At 48.4% G+C, this 18,838-nt stretch overlaps 1 protein-coding gene across 9 annotated transcripts in view; it reads left to right on the forward strand.

Moving 5' to 3' along the window:
* The window catches only part of CUX2 (cut like homeobox 2), a 281,761-nt gene that overhangs the window by 62,262 nt on the left and 200,661 nt on the right, over positions 1-18,838 (forward strand). The window contains exon 1 of one of the 9 annotated variants that reach the window (XM_053206441.1): positions 1,057-9,034. The exons of 7 other annotated variants lie outside the window; for them this stretch is intronic. In XM_053206441.1, the coding sequence (XP_053062416.1) occupies positions 9,008-9,034 (27 nt within the window). In that variant the 5' untranslated portion in view covers positions 1,057-9,007. One more of the 9 variants, XM_027044200.2, reaches the window with a different exon arrangement.

Raw genomic sequence — 18,838 nt, forward strand, 5'->3', positions numbered from 1 at the left:
AGGGACCCACAGATGCCCCCTTCCCCCCGACACCTTAGCACTTGGCAACCTGTGGATATTTTGAGAGTGTGATTTTTTAGTTCCCTCAGTGCACTGCTGGAGAGAGCAAACTTTTTCCCTTTTTTTTCTTTATAAGGCCGATTAAAAAAATTTTTTTCTTTTCCCCAGAGCAGGCCACCGGCTATTTCAGAAATAGTAAACAGGAGTCAGTGTCAGGGCATAAGTGGTCGGTTTTAATTAGAACATTAAAGTATTTTAACGCTTACACTTTATATTTTTGCGAACTTGATTATATAGCATTTTAAATACCTGTGAACATTTTAAGGACTCTTGGCGATGAATTATTTGCAATTTCACAGGAAACTTCTATTTTAAAAGCAAAATGGTATGCAAGTGGCTGTGGAGGCTTGGCAGTAGCAACTACACTGTATAATGAGGAACCACGTGATGGGGGGTTGGCAGACGGCCTGCCATTACCCAGGCTTCCTGGCGACCCCCTTCTGGAGAGGCTCCTGCTAGGTGCAAGGGATTCATGGAAGCCTCAGGGTCCAGCTCGGGTCCCCAGCACCTGAGGATTCTCCATCCCCAGAATGTGTTTCAAGCGTATCCCTCGATTTCTCCCTCTCTCTCTGCTACTTGGGGTGGCTGTGCCCCACCCAGCATTCAACTCTTAAAACACAAATCAGTCTTGCCACTCGGTTGCTCAGAAGCTTTCAGAGGAAAGTCAAGGCTCTCATTAGAGTCTGCAGGCCGTGTGCATTCGGCCCTGCTGACCTAGCCCCATCTCTTCCTGCTGTCCCTCATGTCACCACAGCCCAGCCATACAGGCCTCTCACCATCCTTTTTTGCTCTGAATGTTATTGAGTGTCTGCTATGTGCCAAGCATTGTTCTGGACACTGGTGACGTAGCAGGGAACGGGCCAGCAGAATTCCTTGCCTTTGTGGGGCTGCCGTGCTAGTCAAGGGAGACAGGTGGCAAGGAAACAGATGGATACCAAGTGTGAAAGGATGGGGAGGGGTGCTGGTTTTGACGGGGGTTGGCGGGGGATCGGGAGTGGCGGGGATTAAGATGGGATTAGGAGGTGACATTTAAAGGCTTCCATTGAAATGGGAGGGCAAGCCAGTGGTGTGCTAGAGTTGGCTTGTGCAGCCTCATGAGAGCCAATTGCCCCCATCTCTTCCCAGCTCCTATTTGGTGACATCTGGTTAGTTGCTTGAATTCTGCCATGTTGGGAGTATTTACACCATGGAAATGGTAGATGTCACCAATTAGGGCTTTTTTTTCCAGAGAGCTGCTTGTTAAGTACTTATCAGCACACATCTGGAGTAGGTCATGCAGAAAGCCTGGGAGGTGTTCCATTCCCCCATAGGGAATGTGTTTGGAAGACATGAGGAACATTATGAATGGGACTGAGTGAGTAACAGGGAATGTGAATGAAGACCAAGCCAGAGAGTTCCTTAAATGTTTTTGGTTTCTGAAATAGTCTAAGCTTGTTTGTGCCCCAGGAACTTTGCACATGCTATTCCTCTGCCCAGGATGCTCTTCCCATGGCTGGTTAAATCAATTCCCATCTCCTCCAAGAGAAGCCTTTCCCAACCAGTTTTGCTAAAGTACATTTACCCCTTTATTCTTATATCAGCACCCTCTGGTCCCTTTCCTGGTATTTGTTTCAATTTGTAATTGGATATTGGGTTTATTGAGTTAGAGTCTGTTTCCCCCGTTGAAGTGTAAACTCTGAGAAGTCTTCTTGCTCCCTGCTGTCTTCCCATCTTCTAGGAAGGGCCCACACAGAACAGATGTTCAGTGCATTATTGTCAAATAAGTGAATGTTGATTGGAAGCTTTTTCTGTGCCCAGCATTGGTGTGAGAGATGTGTTAATCACGTGAGGTCAGAAATCAGGAACGGAAGCAGCTGACAGAGAAGTCAGTTCCTACTTTGTGCCCAAGCTGATTCTGGTAGCATAATTCCTAGGTCCCTTCTACTTAACCTGGAAGAACACAGCAGCAAGTTGAGGCCTCTCTAATAATGGGCACAGTAATCGTCCCCCAGCTGCCAACCCCTGCCAGTGAGAAAGAACAAGCTGTCTGCTCCTGCTGAAGACTTTGGAGACATTGGAGTTTAAATATTCCTATTATATCATGGATGGCATTTTTATTGTCACAAGAGCAATGGGTGTCAGGAGTTCAGGACTTAAGATGAAGCTCATTTCATGATGGATAAAGTACCAGTAGGGCATCTGGGACCCTGTGGCCAAAGGTGCATTGAGGAGAGAAACATTTTGGTCACAGGGAATAGGTTTGGCTGACCTGATTATTTCATTTTACAATGATGAGAGCTTAGAACAGTGATTGAGGTGATCAGCACTTAGGTCTCTCATAGTTAATGAGGAACTGTCCAATTTATATTGGAGACAGTTACTGCCCAGGGCCCCTAATGAAGTGTGTGGTATGCGAGAGAGGAAGACCCTTAACATCACAGAAGTGGGTGTGGATAAAAGGGGAAGATTTAGTCCATTGTTTAGTCCATTGTTTAGTCCATCAGAGCACCTCCCTCTGTCCTTGAGGGTTCAAATCCTGCCCCTGTTTTTCTCAGCTGTATGCTCTTTGGCAGGTTGCTTAGCCTGTTGTAATTCAGTTTCCCCTCCTGTAAAATGGGCTAATAGTGCAGTTGTCTCAGGGAGTAATTTATGGCTTAGGAGGATTTAAAGTGATGATGTATGTGATAAATCTCAGAACAATGCAGAACATGGTAAACACTCAAGAAATGTTACTGTTATTTGAGCTGTCAGATAATGGTATTGGTGCTTCCAAAGCCTGTGAAATGGGAACATTGTAGGCTTATTCCAGTATAACAAGACCTTCTTAAAGAAGATACCCTGAAAAAAGTTTCTACAGAATTTTCTGGCTCTTCATCTTGAGGCAATGCAGGTTTAACCAGAAGGTAATGTATTCAAGTGCTTAGCACTTGACCCAGCTTATGGGAGCAGCCACTAATTTTATCATTAATCAGAGAACTTTGTCCATTTCTGTGTGTATTACTGTAGACTTTGCTAGAAGTTATCTGCCCAGTTTTTCAGTTTTGTATTACTGGAGAGGGCAAGAATCTGTGTCTCATTTGCTGCTCTGTCCTTGGTGCCGAGAAAGCACCTGCACATAGTAGATGCTAAATAAATATTTGTTGAATGAATGAAATTATATGCCTATAGGGGTTTAAAACTGAAAGGCTGTATCCCAGAGAAATGAAAACTTAAACTCACACAAAAACTTGCACATGAGTGTTCACAGCAGCTTTATTCATAATAGTCCTAAAATAGCAACCCAGATGTTGTTCAGCAGGTCAGTGGTTGAGCAAACCGTGGTATAGCCATACCATGGAACACTATTCAGCAATCAAAAGGAATTAACTATCGATACACTAACAACTTGGATGAATCTTGAAGGAATTCTGCTGAGTGAAAAAAGTCTGTCCCCAAAAAGATGACATACTGGATGATTCTATTTACATAGCATTCTTGAGAAGACAAAGAGAAATGGAGAACAGATTAGTGGTTATAGAAATGGAGATCAAATTAGGGATGGGAACAGGGAGGGAAGCAGGTGTGGTTATAAAAGGGCAACATGAGGGACCCTTGTGATGATGGAAATGTTCTGTATCTTGACTGTATCAATGTCAGTTCCTGGTTGTGACTGACTACGTACTACAGTTTTGTAAGTTATTACCATGGGAGAAAGTGAACGAAAGGTACAGGAGATAGATCTCTGTACTCTTTGTTACGATTACATGTGAGTCTACAGTGATCTCACAATAAAACGTTCAATTGTTAAAAAGTGAAGGACTAAATGCGTTTCATTAAATATTAAAAATACAGTGGCCTTAACCCCTACTATGTGACACATTAACTCAAATCTTTTCAACAGCTGAGTGAAGTAGGTGGATGTGATGTCACCATTTTATAGGGAAGGAAACAGTCTCAGAGAGGTTAAAGGACTTGTCTGAAGACACACAGCAGGCAGATGGTAGAGATGAGACTCAAACCTGGGAGTGTCTGGCCCCAAACCCTGAGTTCTTTCCCCTAGTCATGCAGCTCTGAGTCTCTGTGGTTTGGATGCTGAGCAGAACCAAGAAGCTTACCTCCCTTGTGCATCGTCATATGATATCTGACCACGTAGTTGGGCACCGTAGATGATCTCTTAAGTGACTGACAACTCTGTAAGGAAGAAATAGCCAAGAGTCTGCCTGGGTTTCCTGCCTGACTGCTCCTGAATGACCTGCTGACCTCAGGGGTCACGATCCTTTCCCAGCTCCCCTTCTTTGCCTTATACAAGGATGTCAAAGTATTCATTTTTGGTGTTTTTGTGCCCATTTTACTGTTGGGGAGACTAAGGCACAGGACAGAAAAGGAAACTGGGGGTTATTTCAAGTGGAACAAGTGTGGCCTCTCCAGCTCTAGCACTCTCGGGTGGTGATCATAGTTCCTTTGATTGGTCTTGCACATTTGCTGTTCCCAGGACATCTTCTGCCTGTGATGCGGTGGCCTCGGGCACAGGTTCTGCAGGTAAAATCTGGCAGTGTTGAGGTCAAGTGTTTGCTCTGTAGATCACCAGACTTTGGCCTAGGACAAGTGTTTTCTCTTCTCCAAACCTCACTTTTATCATTTGAGAGTGGGATAATAATGAGGATTAAATAAGAAAACAGGTAACACTTTGTAGGGAACAAAAATCACTGGCAGTATCTGAGGTCTAATCGGGAACTCTGATCTGTCTACCTTGAGGCTCAGAGCTCTGAGCAGAGTATGCTAAGAGGAGCAAAGTTCCCTCCCTAGATGAGTTTCCCTGACATGGCTCCTTGGGGCCTGTGTTCTTCTCCACCTGAGTTGTGCTTAGCTTTTGGTTTCATGAGCAGGATGGCACATGCTTTAATAGGGGCCACCCAGAGCTCTGATCTGGGAGGCATCCTGCAGGAGACACCACTTAAGCTGAGAGCTGAAAGATGACAGTGTTGCCAGGTGAGTAAGAGGAAGGAGAGGGAAGGGCATTCCAGGGAAAGAGAACAGCAGATGCAAAGACTCAAGAGTCAGAAAGTTCGTGTGCTTTGGGGAAGCTGTAACCAGGGCATGAATGCTTGAGCATTAAATAGGCCCAAAGCAGAACCCAGTCAGTCTGGCCCTCAGTCTCCTCTGTTAAAACAGCCCAAAGTAGGCTGGAGGGATCCCAGGGGGCTCGTGGCCAGGTGAGGAATTTAGACTTCATCTTGAGGACAAAGGGGAGCCATGGAGGGTTTAAACAGAGGGGTGTGATACAGCTAGACATACACTTGACAAAAGTGGCTCTGGCTGCTGTGTGGAGTGGAGGGATGTGGAGGCTGGGAGGCCAGGGTGGAGGCCGCTGCAGCATCTTGGTGAGCAATCATGGGGGACTGGAACAGGGTTGTGGGAGTGCATCTCAGTAGAAGTGCATGAATTCAGGACATTTGTCTATGTGGAATTGACAGAGCTCAGCAAGGGACCAGATGAGGGAGCATCTTGGGTGAGCCAGATTTCTTACTTGGGTTCTAGGCTAGACCACTTGGAGGAGGCCCCTTTATCTCTCTATTCCATGGTCTCATCTGTAAAATAGGGGTAATCTCCATCTCCCCATCTCTTGGCATCTTTGGCCTCAGTGAGGGTCAAATAAAATGTTCCTTAAGGTGTTGCCTCACAATAAGCAACAAAAATCCCCAATTCCAAACCTCACCCAGAGGCCATGATATCCCCAGGGGGACGTGATGTTAAAGACACAACTCCCTTATTTTGTCCATTGGTTTTCCAAAGTGCCACAACTTGATCAGCTTAACACACATATGCCAACTATTGTTTTTTCTTTTCTTTTCTTTCTTTTAATGGTAAAGACCGGCTTTGGGCTCTCCTCCCTTCTTATGCTTATCTCACGAGATGTGCTGAGAAACAGTATCATCACCAAACAGCAGGTTCCAGAGCAAGCATGAACCAGCATTTATGGAGCACCTACTGTGTGCCGAGTCCTTCCTGTTTGTTAACCTCCTTTTTCTTCCGGATTAGGAGTGATGGAGTCCAACAGACCTATATGTCTGTCTGTGCCACATTCTAGCTAACTCCAGCCACTGCCAGCCTTAGTTCACACATCTGTGTAAGGGATCACTCTAGACTCACCTCAAAAGGTGGCTGAATAAGATAGTGAGCCCACTCTGGACAGGGACCAGGTGACTGGGCAGAGTGCCTGGTACAGAGAATGGCCTCAGTAAGAGGCAGCTGGCAATAAATAACCCGTAAGGCTAGCCTTGCTGTTCCTGTTTGCAGGAAGGAAATGAGATTTACAGCCCCAAAGCCACCATAGTGGATATCCTGACTCAGCCATGTCCTTTCCAGGAAGGCCTGGAGGAGACACAGCTGGGATTATCACTGGCCAAGGTCAAATGTGACTGGATGGTCTATGTTCCTCGCTGTGTTAGCTCCTTGAGAAACAATGAGGACACTGAGGGGTATGAGTTGGGCCACCTTGTCCTGGTTGCCCAGCCAAGAGGGCCCATTTTTATTCTCACCCCAGCCAGTTTGGAACCTTCTAAAAGCCTAGACAGTTGTTGCCCACAGTTCTGTACACATTCTATAGAATAGGCACTGTATTAATTTCCATGACAAAGTGCCATGAACTGGGGGCTTAAAACAACAGAAGTGTATTCAGTCATGGTTCTGGAGTCCAGAAGTCTGAAATCAAGGTGGCAGCAGGGCCGTGCTCCATCCCAAGGCTGTGGGGGAGGATCCTTCCTTGCCCCTTCTGCCTCCTAGTAGCTGCTGGCAGTCCTTGGCTTTCCTTGGCTTGTGGCTGCATCGCTCCAGTTTCTGCCTCCCTAGTCACATGGCTGTCTTCTCTGTGTGTCTGTCCTCTTTTTCATTAGAGTTAAGGCTCACCCTAACCCAGTATGACCTCATCTTTACTAATTACATCCGCAAAGATCTATTTCCCAATGAAGTCACAGTATGAGGTTCCAAATGGACATGAATTTTAGGGTATCCTATTCTTCCCAGTACAAACTTCCTTTAGAAAATGTTGAGAGTATCCTTTTCACTCTGATCTTTGTGTGGAGTTCTGTGAGGAAGTGAGGAAGAGGTATGGGAATGACTCTCCTGCCCCCTCACTCCCCCCCCCCCCCCACCCCCATGGCCAGGAAGTATTAGTCCTAAGTGTGAAGCTGACAGCAAAGCTGAGCCCTGAAGTCTTTGTTGCAGTCAGCCAGTGGGGAAGAGGAGCAGAAGCTTCTGAGTGGGGCTGAGCTGAGGTCTGGGGCCGTTCATGCTTCCTTGGTCTTCGACAACTTGTTCTTCCCCGAGCCTCAATTTTCCACTCTGAAAATTGGGGATAGTAACAGCACCTTCCCTACTAATTGTGAAGACACCACATATATGATTTTAATGCTAGAGACTGCCAAGTCAAGGCCTTATTGTTTGGACAGAGAATCTGGGGCTGGGAAGATGGCTGTGACCTTAAGTGGTTGGCCTAGAATCAGGGCTGGCTGTGCTGCTCCAAGAACACTGCTTCCTCCTATCAAATCCAGCCCTAGTCTCTGCCAGCACTTGGCTAGGAGGGTCTGAGCCCTTTAACAGTAGAATTTAATGAGTATGAATGTAGAAGTCCATCTTCTCAGTGACCCTGTGAGGCATAGACTGCTGCAAATCCCCACTTTACAGAAAAGGAGACTGAGGCTCAGGCAAATTTAAGTTACCTGCCCAAGACTACACAGCTAAAGGTGGTGGAGCTGAGATTCAAGTACAGGTACATTCAAGTCCACTTTCTTGATTCCCTTTCCCTCTCTTAGGCTCCTCCATGCCTCAGCTTCCCCATCTCTAAAATGGCATGTCCTCCAGGTTCCCAGCTTAGAGGATCCTTCCTCCGGCAGAACTGCGCTGAGTCCAAGGCCCAAAGGGTTATATAAACCCTCATTTGCCCAGGAGGGTGTCTCAGCTTCCCCGTCTCCTGTCCCTCACACCACAGCAACTTGAGATTTTTACACAGACGGGAACTGTGTGTGGGGTGGTGAGCGAGCAAGTGTGTGTGTTTGTGTGTGTGTGTGTTTGCAACAAATATTTTATAATAGACAAGCCTCGTCTGCCACTTCTAAAAGTAGTGAAAAAAAAAATACTTTGAGAAAGTAAAAATAACCCAGAGCCTGAGTCACTGGAGTCATTGAACTCAGCCAGAACTGGCTACTCTAGCTGTGAGTGCTTGGGCACACTGAAGGGCAGTGGGTCAGGGCCAGAAATTTGGGGGTGGACACCTGGGCTTTTAGGGGAAAAGTCCCAGTGGTTATTTTGCAGGTGAAATGATTGTCCATCCACCCTTTTTTCCCCACGCATTAGGAAATGTCTCCCTGAAATGCTGTGTCTTCTTTCTCTTTTAAAAGTGACTTGACAATTGATAATTTTGCCCTAGTGACGGGCACCTTAGAGCTTTTATTTCTTAGAGGCCAAACATTGATGTTGTGTGAAATGGGAGCTTGGTGGAGCTTTTGTGCGGATCTCAAGCTTCCTGAAAAATTTATTTACTGTGACTGTGATCCGCAGGAGCGAATTGATGTTTATCTATAGCCGTTCACGCCAGCAAAGAGGGGAAAAATGCATAACTGCACTTTCCTCGGAGGTCTTGCGAGGCTGTTTAAATAAGTATCTAATAGTGAACTTTCAATAGCAGACAGGCAGCTTGATGGACAGGGTACAGTGTATTATTAACCATAAGCAGGCTTAATCTTTCCCCCATGTTTTAGAAGAAGCTTTATAACCTTCTGGCCAAGGAATTCATGAGAACCAGGTATTTGAAGCTAAGCAAAATTATCCTGGCCGTTCCAGTGGCAGAATCGATAATTCTGAGAGCCGCATGAAGGAGGGGAACCAGAGGCTGCAGCTGGGCCCCGAGCAAGCAGCTCCGGCCACCTCCTTGTGGCCAGAAGGTCAGGAGAAGTTTACAGGGGCCTAGAGCTGGCAGGGCGAGGCAAGGATCATGCCGGGAGCCTGGCTTTCCTGCCAGGTAAGTAACTTCTGTTGCCTTCATCTTGGAGGGTCCGTGGGGATGTGTGTCTTCCCGTTGGGCCCTGGTTACGACAGCGCCCAGCCATCTGGTGGCACCCACCATTTTTAATAGAAAGGATTTATGTGATTGTCCAATGAATGTCTGTTTTGCTCCTCTGTACAGAAGTCTTGTGTAACCAGGAGGGCTTTCTTGATCTCTGGGAGAAGGTGAACTCTCTTTTTTATGAAGTCCTCTCCTAGTCACCCAGCTGGCCTCATCACCCTCGGTAGTGATAGAGCCTTCAGTGTCTGTCTTACCCCCATTAGCTGGTCAGCCGCAAGAGCACAGGGACTCATCATGTTCACCACAGTATCCCCAGCCCTGAACACTACCTGGAGTTTCTTACAGGCTTGGCCACTCTTTGTTGAACGATTGGTGTGGGTTTTGTGAGGAGGAAAGTGTTGTGGTTAAGAACATAAAGGTCAGATAACCTTGGAATCAAATTCTGGTCTGTTACCTGCTGTGTGTACTCAGGCAAGGGGCTTGCCCTCTCTCGGTCTTTGTTTCCTGGTGTGTAAGATGGGTTACTGGGGGAGATGACTTTACCATTTTAAATCTCAGTTTCCTGTTTATAAAATAAGCATAACGATGCTACCTTCCTGAAGAGACTACTGAGGAGTAAAGGAGAGAATGCTGGTGGAGGAGCTAGCGTATAAGGTCCAGTATAAAGCTGGTGTTCAGAAGTTACGGCTGTTACTGTTATTAATGTTTTATTAATATTACTTTTGCTCTCGAGGCACCTGGGTGGCTCAGTCAGCTGAGCATCCAACTTCGGCTCAGGTCATGATCTCATGGTTCGTGGGCTCGAGCCCCGTGTCGGGCTCTGTGCTGACAGCTTGGAGCCCGGAGCCTGCTTCAGATTCTGTGTCTGCTTCTCTCTCTGCCCCTCCCCCACTTGCGCTGTCTCCCTGTGTCTCTCAAAAATAAATAAATGTAAAAAAGATTTTAAAAAATATTACTCTTGCTCTCCATGACCCAAGGGAAGTCATAGCCTCTGTCCATTTTGTCTGCTTTGAGCACCGTTGCCCCCTTTCAGGGTCTCAAAGCCATCATGGGGGAACATGCTCAGGCCTGTGCGGAGTCAGGAAATGCTGGTCTAAAGTGCTTGGCACTGGAAGTGGCCTGGGATAAGCCCACCCCCACCACCCCCATAAACTGTGGGAGCTCTCTGCTCAGTGCTGGAGCTGTGATCTGCCTCCAGAGCTCAGGCCCTGAGCCCCCAACCCCCCAGGGTGGTGCAAGGGTGCAGGGGCTGAGAAATTTCACATCCCCCAGAACCAGATAGAGCTGGCAGCAAATTGGGGGCAGGAGGCAGTACAAGGGGCTTGGCGACACCTGACAAGAATGGCTTATGGATGAGTGACAGCCCCTGGATTATCTGAGCCACTGAGCGTGCTCTTCCCGACCCAGCGCTTGTCGTACCCACCCCCCCCCCACCCCCCGCCCCCAGTGTGGAGAATCAGGAGCTGCCAGGCCCTCAGAGCATTATCATTACCGGAGGCTGGTTAGCACTCTTGTCGCTGCCTGGGGAGTATAAAGGGGAGCCTTTCTCGGTGAGTATAGGAGGGTGTGGGGGAACCACAGTGTCAAGTTCCCTAACTGCCTGGGCTAAGGCTCTTTGTTTGCCCTAGACTCCTCTCTTCCCCGCTGGCCTTTCTTCCTGCTTTCCAGAAGCTAGTTAGGTTTGCCCAAATTATCATCATAATGCCCCTAATGTGTGGAGCAGAGTAGGAGGCCAGGCCCCATGCTGGGTGTTTCCTGTGTGGGACCTCAGGAGTTTTTATTACTTGCACACACTTTCTAGATGAGGGAACTGAGGCTCAGAGAGGTGAAGTCACTTACCCAAGGCCACGTGGCATTCTCAGCACGTGTCCCTCTTCTATGATGTTTTAATTTCCCGCTTCTGAGCCCAGCTGCATGTCCGGCTTTGGAAGGCAAGGCCAGTTTAGCCCCCGGGCTGGTTTATGAGCGGAGCTGGAGTTATTCAGGAGACGCAGCCAGAGGTAGTGGGGGGCAGCAAAGGTCTTGCCTTCAGAAAGCAAGTCTGTTTCTTCAAGATAAAGTATCAGGTCCTAAAAGTAGGGTCTTGCCAACCCATTGGGCAGAGAGGATCCTGTACTGAGGATCTTTTCTGTCTCCTTTTTAGGGTCCCATCTGTCTTTAAAAGCCTACACAGCCTGCCTCATGCTAACCCTGTCCTGACTCCTGCTGTGACAGAGCTCCAGGAAAGTGATGGGGTTGGGGCACGGGTAGGGGAATGTGACACAGGACATGGGACTCAGACCCATGTTGTTCTGGGCTGAGTGTGAGAGTCTCAGATACTCTCTGAGATGATCCCTATCATGACCTCTCTGCTTCCTGTGTCATCTCTGAGGGACCTTCCCCACCACACTGCTCATATGCTGATCCCTAAGCCCTCTATCTCCAGACCGGAGCATGAGGAGTTAGGGAGCAGAGGCATCTGGATCTCTCCTTTTGGCTTGGTTTATTAGAAACAAACTAATATGAGAGCTTATAGCAAGGCACGAGGCCACAGGGAAGCTTAAAAATTATATTCATCACAGCAGTAATCACTAATACATATTAATGTGCCTACTCTGGGCCAGATCTGCAGAGCCCCTGGTTAAATAAGATGGGACTCCTACTCTTAAGAGGGTCACCAGGGAGAGATGACCACCCATGACAGCATAAGATGGAGGTTTTCTGTGGCACAGGATATATACTATACAGGTTCACAGAGAGCCAGGAGCTGGGAAGGAGCACCAAAGGAAATGCTTGCAGCAGGTCTGGAAAAATGAGTTTTCCAGGCAAGGAATTAGGGTAGCCATTCTACACCAGGGAACAGCATCAGGCATCGGGAACAGCATGGGCACTGGCACGAGAGGTTGAGAACCAGGGGCATTGAAGACTGGTGAGTCATTTAATTGGAGATCAAGGTGAGCTTGGAGCGGGTGGTAGGTTTCAGGTCAGGCCTCCTGGGCCACTGGGTTCAGTTTGGGCTTTTCCTGGAGACTCAGGGTGAGGATTCTGGGGGGTCAGTTCTAAGAGGTACAGGAAGCCTGTGACAGGATCCATTACCCTTTGCGAGGAGCCCTCAGGTCACTGCAGGGAGGAAGGATTGTCAAGGTAACAACTGTCAGGGAGTTTGGTTGGGGGGAGCTCCTGCTACCATCTAGACCTGTATCTTAAGGGGGCCTGGGCCTGGCAGTGGCCCTGGGGCTGCCCAGGAGAAGACCAACGTAAGGACATTTCAAAGGGAGATTCAAGAGGCCCTGGAGGGAGGCTGCTGTGAGCCATCTGCTGACATTTCTTTTTCCCACCCCATGTTTTTATGCTTGGGATCTGTGGAGCCTCAGTTGGTAATACAGTGATGTGTAAACAGTTGGCAATGGCTGGAGGGGGCTGTACCCCCAGCCCCAGGGCAGAGCATACACGAGGTGGGAGCTAATGTCATGTCCTGTCTATAACAAGGACTTACCTAGGTCTCCCTTTCCTGGTTTCTCTGTGTGATTCCAGAGGAAGAAGACCACAAGCCACACCTTTGCCAGCATGAACTGTTTGTTCATGTATTCATTCAGCATCCACCTATTGGGCTTATGCTGTGCCCCGTGTGGGGAGACCTGGCGAGTATGGCATATTGCTCCCTGCCCTTGGGGAGCTCCTAGTCATAGCCACCGGAGACAGACTGCAGACAGGCAGGTGAAACCAGCCTGTGAAAAGCTGTCCCCTAAGCGGGGAGCCCAGGAGCCTGTGGGAGCTGAGGAGAGGCGCTCAACAAAATCTGGGAGGCTGAGAATGCTCCTGGGAGGAGGCTGCCTGCATTATAGCTCAGTGAAGGTAGGAACTTGGCTGCCCCCTTCAGTATGGGATCCTCAGACCCCAGCAATGTGGGATGAAGTGACTAGGAAGCTGAGACCTGAAGGAGAACCAGGCACAGCTCTAGGGAAGAGACTGGAAAGTGTATTCTAGGAGGAGGGAACTGTGGGGCCAAAGGCCTGGAGGTGGGCTTTGCGGAAATCACCTGTCGAGAGTGCCTGGGACCTCAAGGGTGAGCAAGAGCTGTGGGGCAAGAGCTGAGGCTTGAGGCTAGATGCTACATTTTAGGGTCTGGGCCTCTGAGCTCATACAAGTAGCTCACTTTTCCCCCAGACTAGCGTGTGGTTTCCCTTCTCCCTTAAGCCCTCACCAAGCCTGGAAATTGGATTGGGTCACTACCAGAAGGTGTGAGCTGAGACTTGAGTTTGCAGGCAGGGTGAGTTGTGGAGAATGGCACCCCAGTTCACACCGAGCCCCTTGTTTGTTGGGGGGGGCAGACCCACCATTTGAAAGCTGCCTTTCTCATTGTGTGGTGCTCATATTGGAGGGCAGGATTGGATTCTCAGGGGTCCTGGCTGGAGTGAGAGAGAGTTCTTCAGGGGAAGTTTGGAGGTATCTCTTTGCTTTATCCTGTGTGCCCTTCCTGGGATCCCATGAAGATGGTATAAAGTAACACCCAGGTGGCCTGCAGGTCCCCAGGTCGCACTCATCGCACAGGGTGACTTGCACACGTGGGGTTCAAAGCCTGGGACCCTGCACCCCCTCACCACCCAGGGCGGCCTGCAGGAGGCCCAGCAGGCGAGTACCGTCTGGCTAGCTGGAGAGCCAAAGAGGTAATGCTAATGTCTTTTAAAATTAGAATGAAAATGTTTATTGCAGAGAGCAGAACCTGCGTCAGCGCGGAGTCCTGTGGGAAGGGGACTGCTTTATCGCAGCCTTTCGGTTTTATTTTTGCACATTCGCTTTTTATTTGCTGTTGGTGCTGCTTGACAGGCCCTTAGTGTGGGCTCAGCTGCCAGGCCAGGGCTGGAAGGACAGCACTGCCGCCTCGCCTGTGTCTGGACAGTCCTGCCCAGGGTGAGTGGCAGGGTCTGCCTTCGGGTGGGAGATCTTCGGGATGTGAAAGCAGGAGGCTGTGACTTGAGTGTGTGTGTGTGTGTGTGCGCGTCCTGCCCAGTGTGTGTACCTGTGCGGGTCCCTGTGTGTTTTTCTCTGTGTGCATTGTGGCTCTGGGGGGTTGTCCACATGCAAGAGCAAGTGCGAGTCTTTGCGTGTGTCTGTTCTTGAGTTGTGTGTGTCCTTCTGTGTCTTTATGTGTCATGTCCGTGGGTGTGGTTGGGTGTGGCTGGGTATGGGTCTGGACAGGTTTCTCTGGGACTCTGCCTGTCATTTTCTGTGTGTGGATGTATTTCAGCATCTTGGAGGGGCACAGGAATGTGTGATCATGGGTCCCTATGCCTGTGTGTGGGGATGTGCACATGAGCTGGAGGAAAGTGTGTGTACATGTGAGTGTGTGGGAATGCATTTGAACATGTGGGTTTGTACAGAGGAGTGTATCACATGGGGGGGTATGTTGTATGAGGGCATGTGTGCATGTGAGAGCATGTTGTGTGTGAGCACGCATTGTGTGTGAGAGTGTGAGCCATGCTATGTGTGGGTGTACATGTGTGAGAGAATGTATGAGAATGTGTGTCATGCATATGTTGCATGTGAGAGCATGTGTGATGCTCTCCTGTCCTCTTGCATATGGAGCCCCCGGCAGAGCCATCCTTGGGTAATAGCCTGTCAGGAACCTCCCTGGGTTTGAGAACACAGCACTGCAATGCCATCGACAGACAGCCAGGCTCCCCGCTGGCCTCAACGTGGGTCAGAGACTCCGGAAACCTCCAGATGCCTATGAGGATTGTGCCATTTTTAACCCACCCTGCTCCAACTGGTGTTTTGACAAACTTTACCTCTGCAGCTTTGGCCATACAAACAATGGGTGTCTTGTTTCCAGAAGGGGTGCTGCTTTCTAAATATAAAGTTACTTTATGGTACAGAATGTGCTTTTCAAGGCACACCTGCACCCAACAATGGGAGCCCCTGGTAGACAATTGCTGACCTGGCCTGGAGCAGGCTGGTACCCTGGGCTTGGTTCCCCTGAGCTGGGTGGTAGGGACCCTGGCCACAGCCCAGATGGCCACACTGCATGATGCACTAAACTCTCCCACCCACATGACGTAACCTGCCACGATCGTTTCTCTGGGGCAGAGAACTCAAGCCCTGCAGGGAACTTGGTGGCTGTTGGGCTTCTCGTGGGGTCAGGGGAGCCTCCTTTCAATCCCAGTCCCCATCTGGCTCACCTTCCTATCACTGGGCTTTGTCTTTTGTGGTATCACTCTCTGCAAGATGAAGCAACTGGTGTGGAGGAGTCAGATTTTACAGAGTAGAAACAGATGCAGTGCAAAATTTAATGCGATCAGGAACCAGTTCTGAATGCAGATCTGAAGCCTGGCTTCAAATGCTGTGTGGTCTTGAGCATGTTTCTCAGCTTCTCTGAGCCTCAGTCGTCTTGTCTGCAAAGTGGGAAGTGTGACAGTGGCAACCTCAAGGCTGTCTCTCACCTGTTTCCTTTCTTGAACACGGCAGATTTGTATGGGCTGAACAGCCTGGGTCCAGTGTGTCCCTCCTGTGTGTGATTGTGGACAAGTCATTTTGTCTGTGCCTCAGTTTTCTAATCTGTAAAATTGATTTAATAATAGTAACTACTGCATGGAGTGTTGTGAGGGTTAAATTCCTTACCTTACATAAAAGGTTAGAGTGAGTGCTATAGAGCGTGAGCTATTGTTATTTCTGGAATGCCTGAATCCAGATTAAAACATCCCGTCAGCACACAATATCATCATCATCTTTTTTTTTTTTTTAAACACAACTTGTAACCTACTCTTTCTGCAGCCTTGCCCAGCTCTATGTTGTCAGGCAGCTGCTATGTGCCAGGCACCAGGCTGGGAATGCCAGGGGGGATATGGAATGGGTTATAGGGCGCATGTCCTGTGTGGGTGGGCTGGGCCACATGCTATGCTCATCTTTCCTCCATCGATTTGGCAAGCAGGTACAGACTTGGGTTAAGTCACTCTGGGCAGTAGCCAGGGGCAGGAGCCAGCCGGCAAGAGAGCCACCTGGCAGTTCTCCCTGCCAGGGTGGATCCAGCAGGCTTTGGGCACCCAAAACTGTTTTGTGCACTTGTCAAAAGGCGACTGGCATTTGAGCATCAGTGGCAGACAGCAGAGGGAGAGCCGCATATGGAGGGGAATTTCCGCTGAGCTTGGCCCTGCACGGTGCCCTGAGCCCACCTGCCTTAAACCATGTCAGACACACTGATGATGAAATAGCCAGTCTAGCCTGGAGAAGCCCTTCACACGGGCAAGGCCATGTGCTAAAACACTTTGCATGCATTATCTCATCTAGCCTTTGTAGAAACCCCTTGAAGTAGGTCCTACTTATTTCTAAATTAATAAAAAAGAAAGCAGAGGCTTGGAGATGTTTTGGAATCTTCCAGATCTGTGTAGAAATCCTACTTCCTCCAGTTTCTGTGTGACTTTGGGCTACTTACCTCTCTGAGCCTCCAGTTTCTCCCTGCTTAGGGTTGTAGCAAGGATTCAATGAAACAGTATAGCTAAAACGTTTAGCTTGGCATCTGGCATGATAAATGGTTTTTTTAAAGGTTGGTGTTATTACCATTTTATCTTTTTGCAAGGGAACATTCCTTGCCAGTATAACAGAGATATCGACAAGACTCAACTTTGATGCCTTGATGTTTATGGGGGTGGGTGGGGGGGATCATTTTTTAGGAGTTTAAAATGTTTTATTATTATTGACAACAGATAAGTTTTGAGTTTCCTGCCTAGCAGAGATACTACTCTTATCTTGAGGGTCTTATTGGCTTGTGGGGGGGTGAAGCCTCTTCTTTTTCATGGAAAAGAAACCCCCCTAGGTTTTGCCCCTGTGCCCAGTCCTGTAACCAGACTCATTCAGACACTGAGCAAAAGGTCTGGTGTGTAATAGTGTTCAACACACATTTGTTGGATGAGTGGATGGATTGTGCTCTTGAGCTTTACTGCAGCTAAAGAAGAGATTGGATTCAAGTGCAATCTGGTAGCTTCCCACAGAAGGAGGGGGCCTGATCTGGACATCTCTCCTCCAGCAGAGAACACTTTGCAGAGCTGTGGGTGCCTGGAACATCTCCTAGAGTTAATCACCTAACTGTGATTGTGATGGCCAGAGGTAGAGGAACTGGCAGAAAATTGAGACATTATCACACGACTCCCAAGACCAGGGGATGGGTTTGAGGCAGTGAATGTGACCTCGACAGACAGGTGGTGCACTGACTGTGGGGCGGTGGGAGAGCGTCATTCATCCATTCAATGAATGTTTCTGTGCTCAGTGCCCAAATGCCTGGAGACACTTTGTGGGACAAAGTGAAAGAGAAGAACAGATGCATGAATCTCAAATAGGCTTTTCAGGGACTGTGCCACAGTGAGAGAGAATCAGGGGCACTCTCTACTGTAATGGGTACAATTCTTGTGGTTGTATGTGAGAGACACTCACCTGGAAACAGCTTACACAAAAAAAGGATTTTTATTGGCTCACATGACCTGAAAGTTTCAAGTCACTAGCTTCAGGCATGGCGGTATCCAGCTGTTCAAATGATGTTATTCATCCTGTTCATCTCCTGGTTCAGCTTTCCTCCATGTGAGTGCACTTTGTTCTCAGCCAGGATTTCCTCCTGGTACCTCTGTTTCGCTAGTGTGACAATTCCCAGGGAAAGAAATCACCTTTTTCCCAGTAGCTCTAGCAAAAGTCCCAGGATCCACTATACTTGAACGACCTTAGGTCCATGCACTTGCCCAAATGTGTCCTCCTCCTCTTTTCCACCTATCTCAAACCTTCCTGCCCTTGAAATCCTGCCTGAGTGCTAAGCTACCACCAAGAGCCTCTGTTTCTTTTCGCCTTATTGTCTTTTGTATTTTTTCTCTGTCTTAGGGCATCTTTTTTTCCTGCTTTGTATCTAATTCAGCTGTGTCCTACCTGCACTGTGTTCATATCAGGCCAGGGTCCCTAGCAGACCAGAGGTTCATTTCTTGCCTTTCTTCCCCACCCACCCCACCATACCTAACATAAGAGATACGATAGGTGCCTAATAAGTGCTTATTGATGGATTTGGGGCATTAAGAAGTATTTAATTTAGAAGCCAAACCTCAGGATGGCTGATGGGCGTCATGGGTCAACAGGGTCCAAAGGGAACCCCAGGAAATGAGCCCATTCACTTTTGTTTGGGTCCCGAAGCCTGGACCTCACCCAGGCCAGTTGGGGAGGTGGGAAAGGGGGAAGGAGCCCAATTCAGAGGCCAGGCTTTCCCAGTTTCAAATCCCAGCTCTATGTCCTCTGGCTTGTGATGTGGGGCAAGTTGCTTCACCTTGGTGTGCTACCAGTTCCTCATCTGTAAAATAAGATAATTCACACAATGCATTTAAGGAAAGGACCCATCCCACAGTGAGTGCTCGTTAACTTCACCATTATCAGTACTATTAACTGCTGTGCTGTTTTTAGAATCATTGATAGAAAGGAGGATTATAGGGGCACCTGGGTGGCTCACTCAGTTAAGCGTCCTACTCTTGATTTCGGCTCAGGTCATGATTTCATGGGGTCAAGCCCTGTTGGGATTCTCTTTCCCTCTCTCTCTACCCCTCCCCTGTTCGAGCTCGTGTTGCACGTGTTCTCTCCCCCCCCCCCATAATAAATAAATAAACATTTTTAAAAATAAATAAAGGTATTGGGGGAGGTTTAAAAAAGGGGGATTATAAACTCAATACCTGTTTAACAGGAGGAAACAGCAGCCCAGTGAGCTTCAGAGACACCCCAAGATTACAGAAGGGATGGACCTCTGCCATACTTCTACTTCAG

This window comes from Acinonyx jubatus, chromosome D3 (genome assembly GCF_027475565.1).
Source record: "Acinonyx jubatus isolate Ajub_Pintada_27869175 chromosome D3, VMU_Ajub_asm_v1.0, whole genome shotgun sequence".
NCBI lineage: Eukaryota > Metazoa > Chordata > Mammalia > Carnivora > Felidae > Acinonyx > Acinonyx jubatus.